General features: G+C 41.3%; 1 protein-coding gene across 5 annotated transcripts in view; it reads left to right on the top strand.

The window, feature by feature from the left end:
* rerea (arginine-glutamic acid dipeptide (RE) repeats a) overlaps positions 1 to 14550 on the top strand; it is a 200797-nt gene that overhangs the window by 173908 nt on the left and 12339 nt on the right. For all 5 annotated transcript variants that reach the window (XM_054768130.1, XM_054768122.1, XM_054768138.1 and 2 more), the window contains 2 exons: positions 490 to 588; positions 5122 to 5202. In XM_054768130.1, coding sequence (XP_054624105.1) covers positions 490 to 588; positions 5122 to 5202 — 180 coding nt within the window. The remainder of the gene's footprint in view (positions 1 to 489; positions 589 to 5121; positions 5203 to 14550) is intronic.

The following is a 14550-nucleotide window of genomic DNA, read 5'->3' as shown; positions in this document are numbered from 1 at the left end:
TATCAGCTCAATAAAATGCACACAAAAAAGATGACATGAACTGTCTCACCAAGACTTTTATCGCAAAACATACAGGAAATACCATAAATAAAGCAAACAACCCACACAAACAATACACACGAGGCACTTTTTTTGAAGATCAATAAAAATATATGAGTCAAATAACTACAAGAGGTAATAAATCTATGTGCACTCACGGGATCTTCCACCTGGGTGGACGATAAATACCACACAATTCACAGTAAAAGCCGACACCATATTTCTTATACTCTTCACTGACATATATGGGATTATAAAATGTCTAAGGTAAGAGCTGTGTTAAAGAAAATGCTTTTGATGATTGATTTTATCCGGATTTAGGTTTTAACCAAATAAAAAATGAGTCCTGATCATCTTTTTTGTATAATTTAAGGTTGATTTAATTTGAATACATATTGTACCTGTTGTGGTTTTGATTACTGATTTTCTTGAATGTATCTCTGCCTGCAGCTTCATGAGAGCAGCTACGATGCAGGCAAAGCTCTCCAGCGCCTGGTGAAGAAACCTGTACCAAAACTGATAGAGAAATGCTGGTCTGAGGATGAAGTGGTAAGAGAAACAAGCAGTTTGTTTTTGCATGTGTACATGTGCTATGCATGAAAAATAATTTAGTGCCAGTTGAGGTTATTATGCATAGTCACTAGTTGACAGGGGCTAGTGTATGCCTGTAGAGGGTGCTGTTGAGAGCGAATTAAAGCAGTGCTCTTGGCCAGAGCCTCACAAAACATCAGGGAAAACACTTTCCAGTTCCTCCAAGCCTCACTAGCAGCTGCGTCCGGTTTATCACCCACGGAATAAATTTTTAGGGTGGAAGTCTGGAAAGGGTACAGGCTGAAGGATGGTAATCCTATCCCCCATTTGAATTTAGATGTGCGTTTTGCCACAGCAATGCAAGGAGTGGAAGCAGAAAATGGCGGGTAGGAGGAGTACAAAACATTTTCATTCCTTACTATTTTTTATTTTAATTTCCCCCCGTTGATATCATTGGTATTCTGAAGTCTGGCCTCCTTTTGTTCTGTGTACTTTTTTATACCTGCACACCCCAGGCTATGCAAAGGTGCTAATATGGGATGTTGATGATCACCTGCTGTTGTATCGCAGCGCTGATATGTGCTGTGTGTGGCGACATTTGCCTCCACGGTGTACACAACCTGCTGTTGTCGGAAATAGATCCCAGGGATGCGCTCACCAGTTGTGCCTTTTCAGCCTCACGGCCTTGAGGGACAAGTGTCAATGTTGTCCCAACCCACAGCTCGACCTCTCATTTATTTATCAACCACTGCGCCTCCCTCTTCCTTCCCTCTCCACCAGGTCGAGAGTCATTATCCGTGCCTGCTGTTCTTCGCCTCCCCTTTCTATCCTTATAAGAGATGTGACTAAATGTGACAGCGGGTGCTGCTGCAATGACAGAATTGGCCTGTCTGCAGGGTCACCCTTCCCTCCTCCCACTTTCACTTGTATTGGACCCCTCCACTCTACCCTCGGTCTCTTGGCCAGCAGCTGCTGACATATAATCCTGAACTTGCTTTAAACTCTCCAATTATTTATATTTGCCCGCTGTCCTTGCACAGGAAGTACAGACCACTGCCATGTTGTTTATACTATTATATTTGTGCCACCTCTGATGCATGCATGTGATCCTACTGGAACAAGCCAACAGATTGCTATATACTATTGTAAGATAGTGGTGGTTCTTCCTGTACATACAATCTTTGGTGCAGCATTCAAAAGACTTCTTAACTACTTTACAATGACAGATGGATTTGATTGAAGCCATTATTTTGCACAAAAATGCAAACCATGAAAGCCTGTCAGAATACGTAATTGTAAAGCAATTGTGCTAATAACATGTCAACTAACAGGCGGTGCCATTTAAACAACTAGTAGCAGTAGCAGTTTTGCAGTTTGTCGCCATGTCAGAGATCTATGACTGCGGTGCGGTGGGAGGTCTATATTCCTCAGCCAGCTGCACTGTGCTGTGGCTTATCTCCGCCAGTGTCTTCAGCTGATGGATGACTGGAGCTGGCTGCCAATAACACTAAAGTGGGAGGATGACAGGGGAGAGTAGTGCCCCATAAGAACACATAATACACAACATGCTCCTCTGAATCCTCTCCTGAAGCTTTAAGTTATTTAAAATTTTAAATGAGGTCTGTGGGCCAGGTCTGCAGAGTGAGAGGTGCTTAATAAATAAATAGCAGGCAGGGTTAGTTTGTGACCTTGTATCATTTTGTAGATTCACATAAAAACACTTCACAGGTTATCAAGTGCATGCCGAGGCTTATTGTGGAGCTGTAACCTATCAGAAGGCTACAGAAAGTCATTTCCTGAAATGTCATGTAAAAAGGAATGTAAAGTTAACAAAAACGTTTATCCTACACCATACAAATGAGACAGGCCACAGAATATTTTAAATGTATTCCGTTTTATGAAAAGTCAATTATTAGTCACAAAAAGGTCTCCTGTCCTGTCCTAGCCAAGAACATTACAGACAAGTGTTCCTTGGTTTTCTGTGGCAGTCCTCCACCGCCCCCTGGCTACTTGGGTTTGTACACAGCCTGAAAGGTCAGCCTTTAACAAGTCCACAATACATTATGGTTTCATATTGAATGAAAGGGGGTTTGTTGGAAAAGGTCTGACTTGTGGCAGTGTTCTCACAGAATAACATGTAGCAGGAATGATGTATCACACGCACATCATCATAATACCACCTTAGTGATGCCGATGAACACATAATCAAAACCGGTTTTACAACTTTCAGAAATGAACTATTAAGCAGGAAGTGCGCATGGCAACAAAGACCTATTGAGTTTTTTCTGTCGCCTCTCCACTTCACAAAAGAGAGGGGAAACTTGGGGCGGGCAAAAAGCGCCAGCTCTCTGGAACACGCTCCGACAGAGAGGCCTGTTTCTGCACAGCAGACGGCCATTTGGTAGCGCTCCCAGCTTTAAACCCCCTCCTCCTTTCCCTCTTCCTTTCCCTTGCTTGCTTGCTTGGACTCTTCCAACCCCTCCTCTGCCGCTGTGTTGCCTAGCAACGGCGGGCTGGAGCAATAGGAGCAGGGGCAGAGCGATTCAGGGAGCAGATTGGCGGATGATTTATTAGCTGGGCTGGAGAGCAGTGAGCCCAGGCAGCTGAAATGGAGCCTTAAACTGGAGCCGACGTGCAGAGAGGGAGGAGGGAGCCAGCAAGAGAAAGAAAACTGAAGTGAAGAGCAGGGAAAGGAGGGGGACATGACAGACTGTAAATTATATAGTTGGGAACATAATTAAGGTGACATAATTAGGGCAGACAGAAAGTGAACTGAACCTCACAGCTGAAAGAGACAAAAGATCAAAGATCAAATATATCCAACCTCGTCTTTGAGGGAGTATGCAGATATTAGTGCATCCCCTTTTTCTGGAGTTTGCTACTGTGCATGTTAAACAGCCTTGTAATTATGATCGTATTTTAGTATAGTTTGACAGACTGACTCGCCAAACCTGGTAATATGCTGATAATATCCTGGTAATACGCTTTTGTTACATGTTGTTAACTTCGGTGTGGTTGGGGACGTCTGTGCTGCACGCTCAGTTGGAGACGGCTCCATCTGCTGGCTAATCAAACACTACACCTTTCTTCTGATGATGGCAAATTAACCGCGGTGCCAAGTCACTTCTGCACAGTGCTTTTTTTGTTTAGCTGTCAGCAGAGCAAAATTTAATATAGGCTTTTACTTTTGTATGTTCTGCAACTTGATTGCTTTTTTTTTTTCCAGAAACACAGATAAACGCATGAATCCCTGCCTTTTGTCAATTGTAAATGTAGGCTTTCTTCCCCACTCCATCTGGTATCTAAACAAGCCTCTCGGTTACATAAAATACAGTTCACTGCATGGAAAATGAACTCCTGACACTTAGGAAAGACTCTGTGTCTGGTTTTCCTTGTGGCTTGCCTCCTTCCTCCATGTCCAAGACCTTTTTCCACACATCACATATCAGCCTGTCTCCTCTCTCCGGCTGCTCTATGTGTATGTTATTATGTGTGTGTCCCCAGCATCAAGTATAAAGCTTTTGTGCAGCATCTAAAGACCGATAATAGCCTGGTTATTCATGTGTGGTGTTGGACAAATTGTAGTATCAGTGGAGTGTGTACTTGCTGGAATCCCGACACAAACAGGAATCACCAGACTCCACTCCAGGATTTCCCTTCCGCTGCAAACCAGAGGCTCTCTTGCAGAAAGATCACATGTAAAGCCTTCCCCTTTGTAGTGGAAGAAGGAGAGTGACAAGCTATTCCGTGCTTGTAAAAAAAAAAAAAAAAAAAAAAAAACAAGAGGAAAAACAGCTATGTACCGCTGGAGGCATTGTGGATTTACCTCCTGATTTGGTTGTTACCTGCTGGTGGATGTAGAGGCTTGTACAGCTCTTCGTCAGGACTTTTGTCTCCTTTTTACTGGAGTTACTTGGTGGAACACGGACCGGGGCTTTCCTCTGGAACAAAAAAGTAAATCTGTTGGTTGTTTGCTTGAGTGGCTACGAATGCTTTCTGCCTCAGCTTTTTATGGCTTGCAATCTGTGGCTCTTAAAGGAGAAGAGGTGTATTTAGACGGCTAAAGTAGATAGTATTTATATGTTTCTTCTCTTTGAGCTGACACTTTAACACTCATGCTGAAATCGTTATGAAGCAGCAGTTTCTCTCATCATGCTGCTAATCTACTTTCACTTTTGTTAGGGTGTATTTCCCCATTGCACACAAAATGAAGAACGTTACTACCTTTGTGTCAGGTATATTTTGGGAGGAAGTTCAGGTCTTGCATTTGAACTTCATATTTGTCATCAACATGTCCTCCTCTTGTGTGTCATGTTTTACATCTGCCCCCGCGTACAGTAAGAAGACGTTTCAATCTCTGCGTCTGTCTTGCCCTACTTGTCATTTCCTCTTCTTTTTACCATGACATGACTACAGTATGTTTGCGCTGCTGTTTAAATGGCTGCATAGTTTTGTAGAGACACAAGTCTTCAATCACAGTCAACTGAACAGTGTTTGCTGGATCTCAGATAATAACTGTTTTTCCTTCTCTTTTCCCTATAAAATCTGCAGAAGCGCTTCATTAAAGGCTTGAGACAGTTCGGCAAAAACTTCTTCAGGATCCGGAAGGAGCTCCTGCCCAACAAAGAGACGGTATTTATTTTCCCCTCTTTTGAAGATGTTGTGCTTGTGTTTTATTGTTACTGACAGAAATGGTGAACAAGTAAAACCTTAGCCTGATCACTTTATAAACCTTATCAATAACTAAGTGCTTCTTAAATCCCTTATTTCCAGTCTTATCTCGTATAGTGCCCACTAAAAATATGTGATACAGAAAATGTTTTCTTTGTTTTTTGTCTATAAAGACACAGAAATATCAGTGAAATAGTAAACAAGTTGTGCAGTTGAGACATTCGCCACAGAGTTATGGCATTCATCAGGGCTAAAGAGCAGTGATGCAGCATTGACTCATGTTTTAGTCCTATAGTGACAGTGGTGTGCTCCGCGTTAAGTTAAAAATAAACTACATGTATTTTTGTAGTTCATTTTTCCACTGCACACGAAAGAACAATATTGTGTACTTTTTGTGAGCAAAATAAGTTCTCGTGACCCTTTTTGTAGGCAATAATAAATACATTTGTCACAGTTAAGTATTTTGTATTTTATTTTTTTGTGGGGTGTGCGCAATGATCTCCCAACTACACACAGCGTATTAATCATCACTGAGTGACTGTGTGAGTACTGTTACGGTACACATGGGTCAAATCCAGACCTTGGGTGACACTCAGTCGTGACCATGCTGAGAGCAAAACATACCAATAGACATACTTTGTGTTCCTCTTTCAGATGACTTGCGGCTTGATTTATATCTCCCCTAAAAGTATGTGCATGTACATGTTGCTCCAGTTCCGGTTCCACATTTTTGACTCAGATGTTGAATGATGATGATTATTATTTCATATGCATTTCTTGGATTCTTACAGTTAAGCTGGTAATGTGACAAAACAGTGCTGACATTGTTCAAAGCAAAATGAAAAGTGTAATTTTTTTCCTACTTCATTTCCTTTTCTGCTGGGAATTGACAGGGTCAGTGCTGTGTTTCATATACACCTACATTTCATGTGGCGTTTATACCCAAAAATCCTCGAGTGTGATCTGCTTTGTACCACATTTTTTGTTTTTAAATATGAAACTCATGAATACAGCGTATGTGTAGTTTCTTTGTTTAATTATTTAAAAATATATAAGCGGTCCAGTTGATTGGTTACATAATGAGGTATTAATGGTTGTAAAAGGAGGTATTAATGCAATTCAACCTGGAGGGGAGTACTTTGGCATCAGAGGTAATAGACCTCCTCCTGGATTGTGGCCTGCAACTGCCACAGAGCAGTGTGAGATTAATTTTCCCCCTGCAAATGGAAAATAAACTACCCTTTAAACATGTAAAAACCAGAGAAAATGACAGCGCAAGAGTTGAGGGGAAAGCTAAGAAGCTGGGCGTTAGCTGAGCGTAGACACTGAACAGCTTGGCTTGTCGCACTGAGGTGGGAAAACTCTTGCTTTTGATTGAACTTGCTTCTGTACTATAAGACTGATCTTAGCCAGTGCCAGTTAATACCCACAGGAAAGCTGCTTATTTCCTACCCCCTTCATTCCAAATCCAACATCTAGAACATGAACACAACAATTATTCAGGATGTTCTCATTATTTGCACACACTCTTATTCCACCATGTACAGTACATTTCAAGACAAAGAAAGCGAGTCACATAAATGCATTTACATAAATAAGTTGTCCCTGCTGCATCTTCTGCCATTAGCCCAGTCAGATTCACTATTCTGATGCCACCAGGGGTTCCAGAGGTCCAGTCCTGTCTGCCTCTCACTGTTTGCCTCTCACTGTTCACCCTATTAGCCTCACCGGCCCTGAAGCGTCAGCGCGACTCAAACAGCCAGAGCCGAGGGTAAAGTACCCAGCGCTGTGTAAACACACCAGGCCTGACTAACACTCAGGAATGCTTTATATAAAGTCGCATAAAGGCCGGCAGGGGAAGTGGGTGTGTCGTCTGACTGGCCTTGCTGCCACCATTTCCTTGGGTCCATGGTGGACGTCATGGAACACTGGCTCGCTTGCTTCCAGTGTGCAAACAACTAAACATGCTGAAACAGCAGATTAAAAGATAGCTGGTGGCTTTTGTTTAGGAAAAAATACTGTAAGTTGCATTGGGATCAACTAAATCTCAATACTGTATGTGGAATTCATGTTACAAATTAGAGTGTTTTTAGAAAGATTCAAAAGTACTTGTATGTATGAATTGTAACATGTGTATGTGATATTATATGTATTCCATATCTTTAAAGAGCAATAGCATTTATGAATGAAGCCTGCACAGAATTAGCATTGTTGACATAACCAGCTAATTGCATTTTAGTGTTAAAAAATAAATGATCTTTTTCCTGAGGGTTTTTTTTTATTTTATTATTTTTTTTAGCATCATCAGAAAACATCACCTAATTTAAAAATAAATCAAGTCATTGACATTATTTTCCGGGTCACTTTGCACTCCTTTAGTTTGAAGTCATGTTGTGCTAGAATACACACAGTGTATATCTGTTCCTTGGTAACAAGTATCATCAAATAGTTTAGTTGCTATGTCAGCTGCACACTGTACATGTTGCATCTAATGTAACGCCTCCACACCTTGCCTGTCAAATTAAAATATATACACTCATTGCATTTTGATAATTAGCCTAGAAATTTATGCTATTGTTGAGCATTTTAAAATAAAAACAAGTGGCTGCATTGGGCTGAAAGTGATAATACAGAGGCTAATGTGAGGTGTTTTTCAACTAATACTTGGATGTGTTTATAAAAGGCTTAGCTTAGGCTTAGCTATTGAAAAGTTCTATCTGCAGCCACTGAGTATTTCCAAACTGTATTTGCAAGCTGAAAAACAAATGCTGAAGCAAACATTAAAAAGTGGGGGAAAAAAGTTGACTACAAACAAAATAAGAAAAATCAAAACATGCATCATGTTACTAGACTTAATACAAATGATTAAGCTACATTTTATGTAACAATGTAACTGCTTTCAAAACATGCAATTGCAATATATCAAGTGGCAACTAAATACATTACTTGGAACATGTTCAAAATTATTTGAATGAAGAAATTAACTTGTGAATGTATGAGCCCCTGGAAATCCTGCATGGAAGTATTAAGTTAAATGGGATGCTGTGTATATCTGCATATATATTTATTTCACTTTAAAACGCTATATAATAGTCTTAGACAATGGTGGACATGTGAATTAACAGTTGCATATATGTTTATCTCACAGAGATGCAACTTATACATTAACTTATACGTTAACACGCTGTAATACGCTCTCTAAAACTTGAATGAAAACTAGAATGTTCTCCTTGACGGCCCCTTACAGCGTGGCACTAAAGTGTAGTGTTATATTGTTTTACAAATTCACAACTTACCATGGTGGGGAAAAAAAATGTAGTTTCTTTTAGTGCCTTCTCTTCCTACCGCGGACTGAGTGCATCTCACTGCTGCTCAGGCTGCATGTGTGTGAGGGGCACGGGCCAGGTACTCAAGCAGGGAACAGTACAGACAGACACAGAGGAGGGAGCGACTGATCTCTCGCAGCAAAAAAAATAAAGTTATATATCGGCTACATTTTCACTGACATTGATTAATTGCGCGCATGCACACACACTCCAAAAAGTTTCAATATTGTCTCGTCAGACCACAGAGTATTTTCGCAAAGATCTTGGGGATCATCAAGATGTTTTTCTGGCAAAATTGAGACAAGTCTAAATGTTCTTGTTGTTTAGCAGTGGTTTTCTTCTTGGAACTCTGCCATGCAAGCTTTTTTTGCCCAGTGTCTTTCTTACTGTGGAGTCATGAACACAGACGTTAACTGAGGCAAGTGAGGCCTGCAGTCTTTGGATGTTGTTGAGGGGTCTTTTGTGACCCCTTGAGGAAACTACAACTTGGCTTGTTGGCTCAGTGCTGTCGGCGAGCTATGGTGATTGGAGGAGAGATTGATCAATGTGTTACAATAGTCAGCCCTAGTGAGCTGCAGCTCAAAGGTTTTTTTTGGGGGAGGTGCACGTCTATGAAGTTATCATTGTGCCTTCATTTTGGGGTAGCGAAGGCAGATTTTGAGTCTTATTAATGTGCAATAATTACTGCTGTGTGCTCAGGCACATAAATTTGTATGTATTAACAGGGCCAAATTAACTGAAAATTTTAATCAAGTTAAGAGATGGCACACGTGTTACCTCACACTGGTCTCTTTAATAGCAGAATATTTGAATCAGATCTTGGGCATATTCACAATTGAGACAAGGGATCTTGGCCTCAAAAAGGTTGGTGACCCGTGCTTTATAGGAACCTGCCAAATACAATAGTTATATTCAATTATTTATTTTGTGGATATTAATTTGAATGAGACAGGAGATGGGGTGTCCCAGGCCGGTACTGATATCAAATATCGGGCTGATGTCAGCAAAAAAGCAAATATTGGATTATATATCGTCCTGCATATGAAATCTCTGATACTTGTATTCCATTACAAGCAGTTGATTCCAGACTCCACCACAGCACTTCTATCCAGCAGCGGCCAGATAGAGCCTACGTGATCAGTATGTGCTAATGTGTTAAAGTAGCAAGGAGTAAGAGTGATGTCGGCCTTGTGGCAGTATTTTTCCTTAAAGTCTGAAAAAGACATGGCGGCACATAACCGGGTAAGTTTAATGCTACCAACCTCATTGCGAATTTGACACAGCATTACACCACAGAATGGCAAAAAGTCATTAACTATAGCAGAAAAGAGTGAGCCCCTGTCAGTGGTATAATGTCGGGCACCTCCAACTTTCCTATATTATGCCTAGCTGCCACTACATTAACAAAAATAAATTAACAAAAATATAAATTGGGTCTGTTTTTCTCCAAACTACCGTACTGTTGCTGACTATTGTTCTCTGAGTAATATCACTTGATCAAGCCTTTTCTAACATTCCACACTACATCCATCCATTTTCTATACCGCTTCTTCCTCATTAGGGTCGCGGGGGCATGCTGGAGCCTATCCCAGCTGACTTCGGGCGACAGGCGGGGTACACCCTGGACTGGTCGCCAGCCAATGGCAGGGCACATATAGACAAACAACCATTCACACTCACATTCATACCTATGGACAATTTAGAGTGGTCAATTAACCTAACATGCATGTTTTGGAATGTGGGAGGAAGCCGGAGTACCCGGAGAAAACCCACGCGCACACGGGGAGAACATGCAAACTCCACACTGAAATGCCCAGGGGAGAATCGAACCCAGGTCTTCCCGATCTCCAAGCTGTGACTGTGTTGGCCAACGTGCTAACCACTAGACCACCGTGCGGCCTTCCACACTACAAAATAACTAATAAAAGCATGTATGATATTCACATTTCCAGCAGCTCTGCAATATTGGTATTGTTTTGGAAGTGAAAAATTTATATCGGGATACCCCTAGTAGGAGAATCACTCCTTGAACATGCTGAATTCCTGTTTCAATGCCACTGTCATACAGAGATGAAAACTGCTCTGACATAGCTTGGCTGTAGCTCAACTTCACCTTCCCTTATCATGTTTTATTCTTTTGACAAAACTAGTTGAGCTTCAAAAAACAGCATCTCTGCTCGTTACAGCCAAGTAGTGCACTCCAAAATAAGTGTGTTTAAGCTAGTTTTAACCCCAAACATGTTTAGGAGAATTGGTGCTAAATTAGGCAGTACCATATTTATTACATGAAAAAGTAACTAATCAATGAATCCTTATTTTGTGAGTATTACTTGAAGGAATGGGAGAATCAGTCAATGAATGTTCTCCAAATGTCAGTGTTGTATTGAACAGAAAAGTGCTGCCAGGTGGAGTTATGACATGTGGATGTAGCTCAACTTCCCATAGCCGATGTCATATTTTCCTCTTTAGACAGCAAACTAATTGAGGCGGAATCAACAGCACTTCTACTACCACATTTAATACATAATTTACTGATAAGCCTTTATGAATTGAAATCAAGACAAAAATTTTCCAGGCATGTTTGCAGTCGCGTCTAAAATAGACGCACAGCAGTGATGCCTAGTAGTCCCTGTGCAGACGGCAGCAGCTGAATAGTAAAAAGACCCTGGTTAGCAGTGCAGTGTGTATGTGAAAGGCGGTTAAATAGACAACCCTCCCTGCTGTGCAGAGCATTTCTGCAGGAGAATGACTGAATAAGCTCTGCTTTCATAGGTCAGGGATGCTCACGCTGAAGAATCAGCACTCGTGTTTTTCCTGCTGTAAGCGCTTTTCCCAATGAAAGCAGATTGGATGACAACAGAGCCTTTTTTTTTTGCTGGAGGCTCAAGCCTGCGTATTCTGCTGATAAGCCTGTTCCCAAAAACCACAACATGAAGCTTAGCAAAGAGCTCAATTATACAGGGAACTATAGCTCTCTCAGCTCCATCTTTCAGGCAGAAAAAAAGGCTTTTTTCCTAGCGTCTTGTCAGTTAATAGAACATCAATACAAATGGGTTGAGCTTCCACCAGCCCAGAGCGATTTGACTGCCCAGACAAGTTAGATCATTTGCACAACATGGAAGCAGTTCTGTCACACTTCTGACAGCTGCCGCTAACTGGCCCGGGCATCTGTCGTTTGTAGCTGCTTTAATTAGTGTTTCAAGTAAAGTATTTATAAATCACACTCATGCCCAAGGTTCTGGCTGCCGATCTAAGGACATGGCAATTAATTCAATATGACGTTTGTGCAGATTGTACGAGGGTAAACATCTGCTTTGAGGTTGAGTTGAGAACAGTTTTTTGCCTGTTGGACATCCTGTTAATGGCAAGACCTGGAGGGGGTCGAGGGCTTCCTTTTCTTCGAAGGAATGAGGATGTTGCACTCCCTGGCCCATCTGAGCACCAATAGGGTGGCTTAATACACTGACGTCAATATTAAAAGGTTAAGTTAAACTAGAGAGATGCACAGTATATTTTTTTCAAACTGATACCAATCATTTCTGTTTCTCAAGACCTATATGTAACCAATAACTTTTTTTATATCTACTTTTTAAATGTAGATTTAACTGTAGTTTGTGCACACATGGTGGTAAGGAGGACTTTAGATTTGACCAACTGTACCGGTTGATTTGTCCTAATCAAATATTATGACAATCCAAACACTACTATCAGGAGAACCAGACTATAGAGCGAAGGGGCCACAGCAAAGTGCACTATATTCGGACACATGCTCAGAGCAGCCAGTGTGCCACTGCGGAGTTCAGGAGAACCGGAGTATAAAGCCAGAGGAGGCACCTAGCATGGCCCAGCAAGGTGCACTGTATTCGGGCACATACTCCGAGCAGGCACTGTGACACCACGGAGGTCTCTGGCAAACCTTTTGCACTTCTGAAACGGCACGCTGCTGGCGTTTCATTTGGCTGATGGGGTTTTTGTTTGCTCGATGGGGTTTTTCCCCCTCATCGCAGAGCATTTGGTACAGCTAACATGCAAAATGTCTTCCTTTTAAAGTGAATATCTGTATACAAGTGAGCTCAGGGGAAGTTACGACAGACCGTTAACGTCACAGGCAGAAGGGAAAAGGAGCGCTTGATTTGCTCACCTGCACAGTACGGGTAGTCTCGCCTCATTGGAGTGTTTTTTTAAATTATCGGTTATCTGAGCTATTTTTAATAATTGATAATTTAATAATAAATCAGATTTATCACTATGATGTCATAATTGCCTGATATCGGCCCGATAATTATCAGCCTGATAATTATCGTGCACCCTATATATACACTCCTGATCAAAATCTTAAGACCTGTTGAAAAATTGCTAGAATTTGCATTTTGCACATTTGGATCTTAATTAGGTTTTAAGTAGAGCTACAATATGCAAAAGCAAGAAGGGGGAGTGAGACAAAAAGCATTTTGAAAAAGTAATTTATTGAAAACAACAATTAAACTGAAATAGGCTGTTTATCAGCTGATCAAAAGTTTAAGACCACAGGCTATAAAAGCCAAATTCTGCTCAAAATGTTCATTTTCTGTCAGGCATTCACACTGTCATGCCCTCCTGATGGCTAAAGCTAAGAAGCTTTCTCTTTTTGAGCGTGGTCGGATTGTCGAGCTGCATGAGCAAGGCCTCTCGCAGCGTACCATTGCTGCTGAGGTTGGGTGCAGTAAATCAGTCATTCTAAATTTTTTGGAAGATCCTGAGCATTATGGAACAAAAAAGTCAAGTGGTAGACCCAAAAAAATCACACCTGCACTGAGCCGGAGGATCCGATTGGCTGTCCATCAAGCCACAGGGCGGTCTTCCACCCACATTAAGGCCCTTACTGGTGCCGACTGCAGCGCAATAACCATCAGACGGCATCTGCGGAAAAAGGTTTAAAAAACAAAAACAAATTCAAAGACCTCGTCTCCTTCAATGCCACAAAACTGCCCGTTTAGACTTTGCCAGGGAGCATCAAACATGGAACATTGAAATGTGGAAAAAAGTTTTATTCTCTGATGAGAAAAAATGTAACGGTCCAGATGGATGGCTTCCAACGTTACTGGCATGACAAGGAGATCCCACCTGAGATGTTTTCTACCCGGTCCAGTGGAGGGGGGTCCATCATGATCTGGGGTGCTTTTTCATTCAGTGGATCACTGGAGCTTCAGGTGGTGCAGGGTTGTCAAACGGTGATGCTTACGTGCAGATGTTGCAGCGGGAATCCCTCATGACTGAGGGCCCTCGTCTGTGTGGTAACAGCTGGGTTTTTCAACAGGACAACGCTGCAGTTCACAATGCTCGCTTGACCAAGGACTTCTTCAGGGAGAATAACATCACTCTTTTGGACCATCCTTCATGTTCCTCTCATTTAAATCCCATAGAGAACATTTGGGGATGGATGGCAAGGGAAGTTTATAAAAATGGCCATCAGTTCCAGACAGTTGATGCCCTTGGTGAAGCCATCTTCACCACTTGGAGCAATGTTCCCATGGGCCTCCTGGAAACACTTGCATCAAGCATGCCCAAACCAATTTTTGAAGTGATTAACAAGAACGGTGGAGCTACTCATTACCGAGTCCTACTGAGAACATTTTTTGTTCTGGTTTGGAGAGTGTGCAAGTGTGCAAAATGCAAATTCTAGCAATTTTTCAACTGGTCATAAGATTTTGATCAGGAGTGTATATATACACACACAGGTGCTGCTCAATTAATTCAAATATGATTAGTTGATTTTTTTTCAGTAATTTCATTCAAAAAGTGAAACTTGTATGTTATATACATTCATGACACACAGACTGGTATATTTCAAATGTTTATATCTTGTAATTTTTTTAATTTTGATGATTATAACTGAAAACTAATGAAAATCCCAAATTCTGTATCTCAGAAAATGTAAATATTACTTATGACCTATAAAAAAAGAATTATAGGAATGTTGGGGAACATGTACAGCACTCAATAC

The sequence above is a fragment of the Dunckerocampus dactyliophorus genome, chromosome 1, assembly GCF_027744805.1.
Source record: "Dunckerocampus dactyliophorus isolate RoL2022-P2 chromosome 1, RoL_Ddac_1.1, whole genome shotgun sequence".
In the NCBI taxonomy this organism is placed as follows: domain Eukaryota; kingdom Metazoa; phylum Chordata; class Actinopteri; order Syngnathiformes; family Syngnathidae; genus Dunckerocampus; species Dunckerocampus dactyliophorus.
The sequence above is the reverse complement of the archived record's forward strand: the minus strand, read 5'-3'. Positions and strand labels throughout refer to the sequence as shown.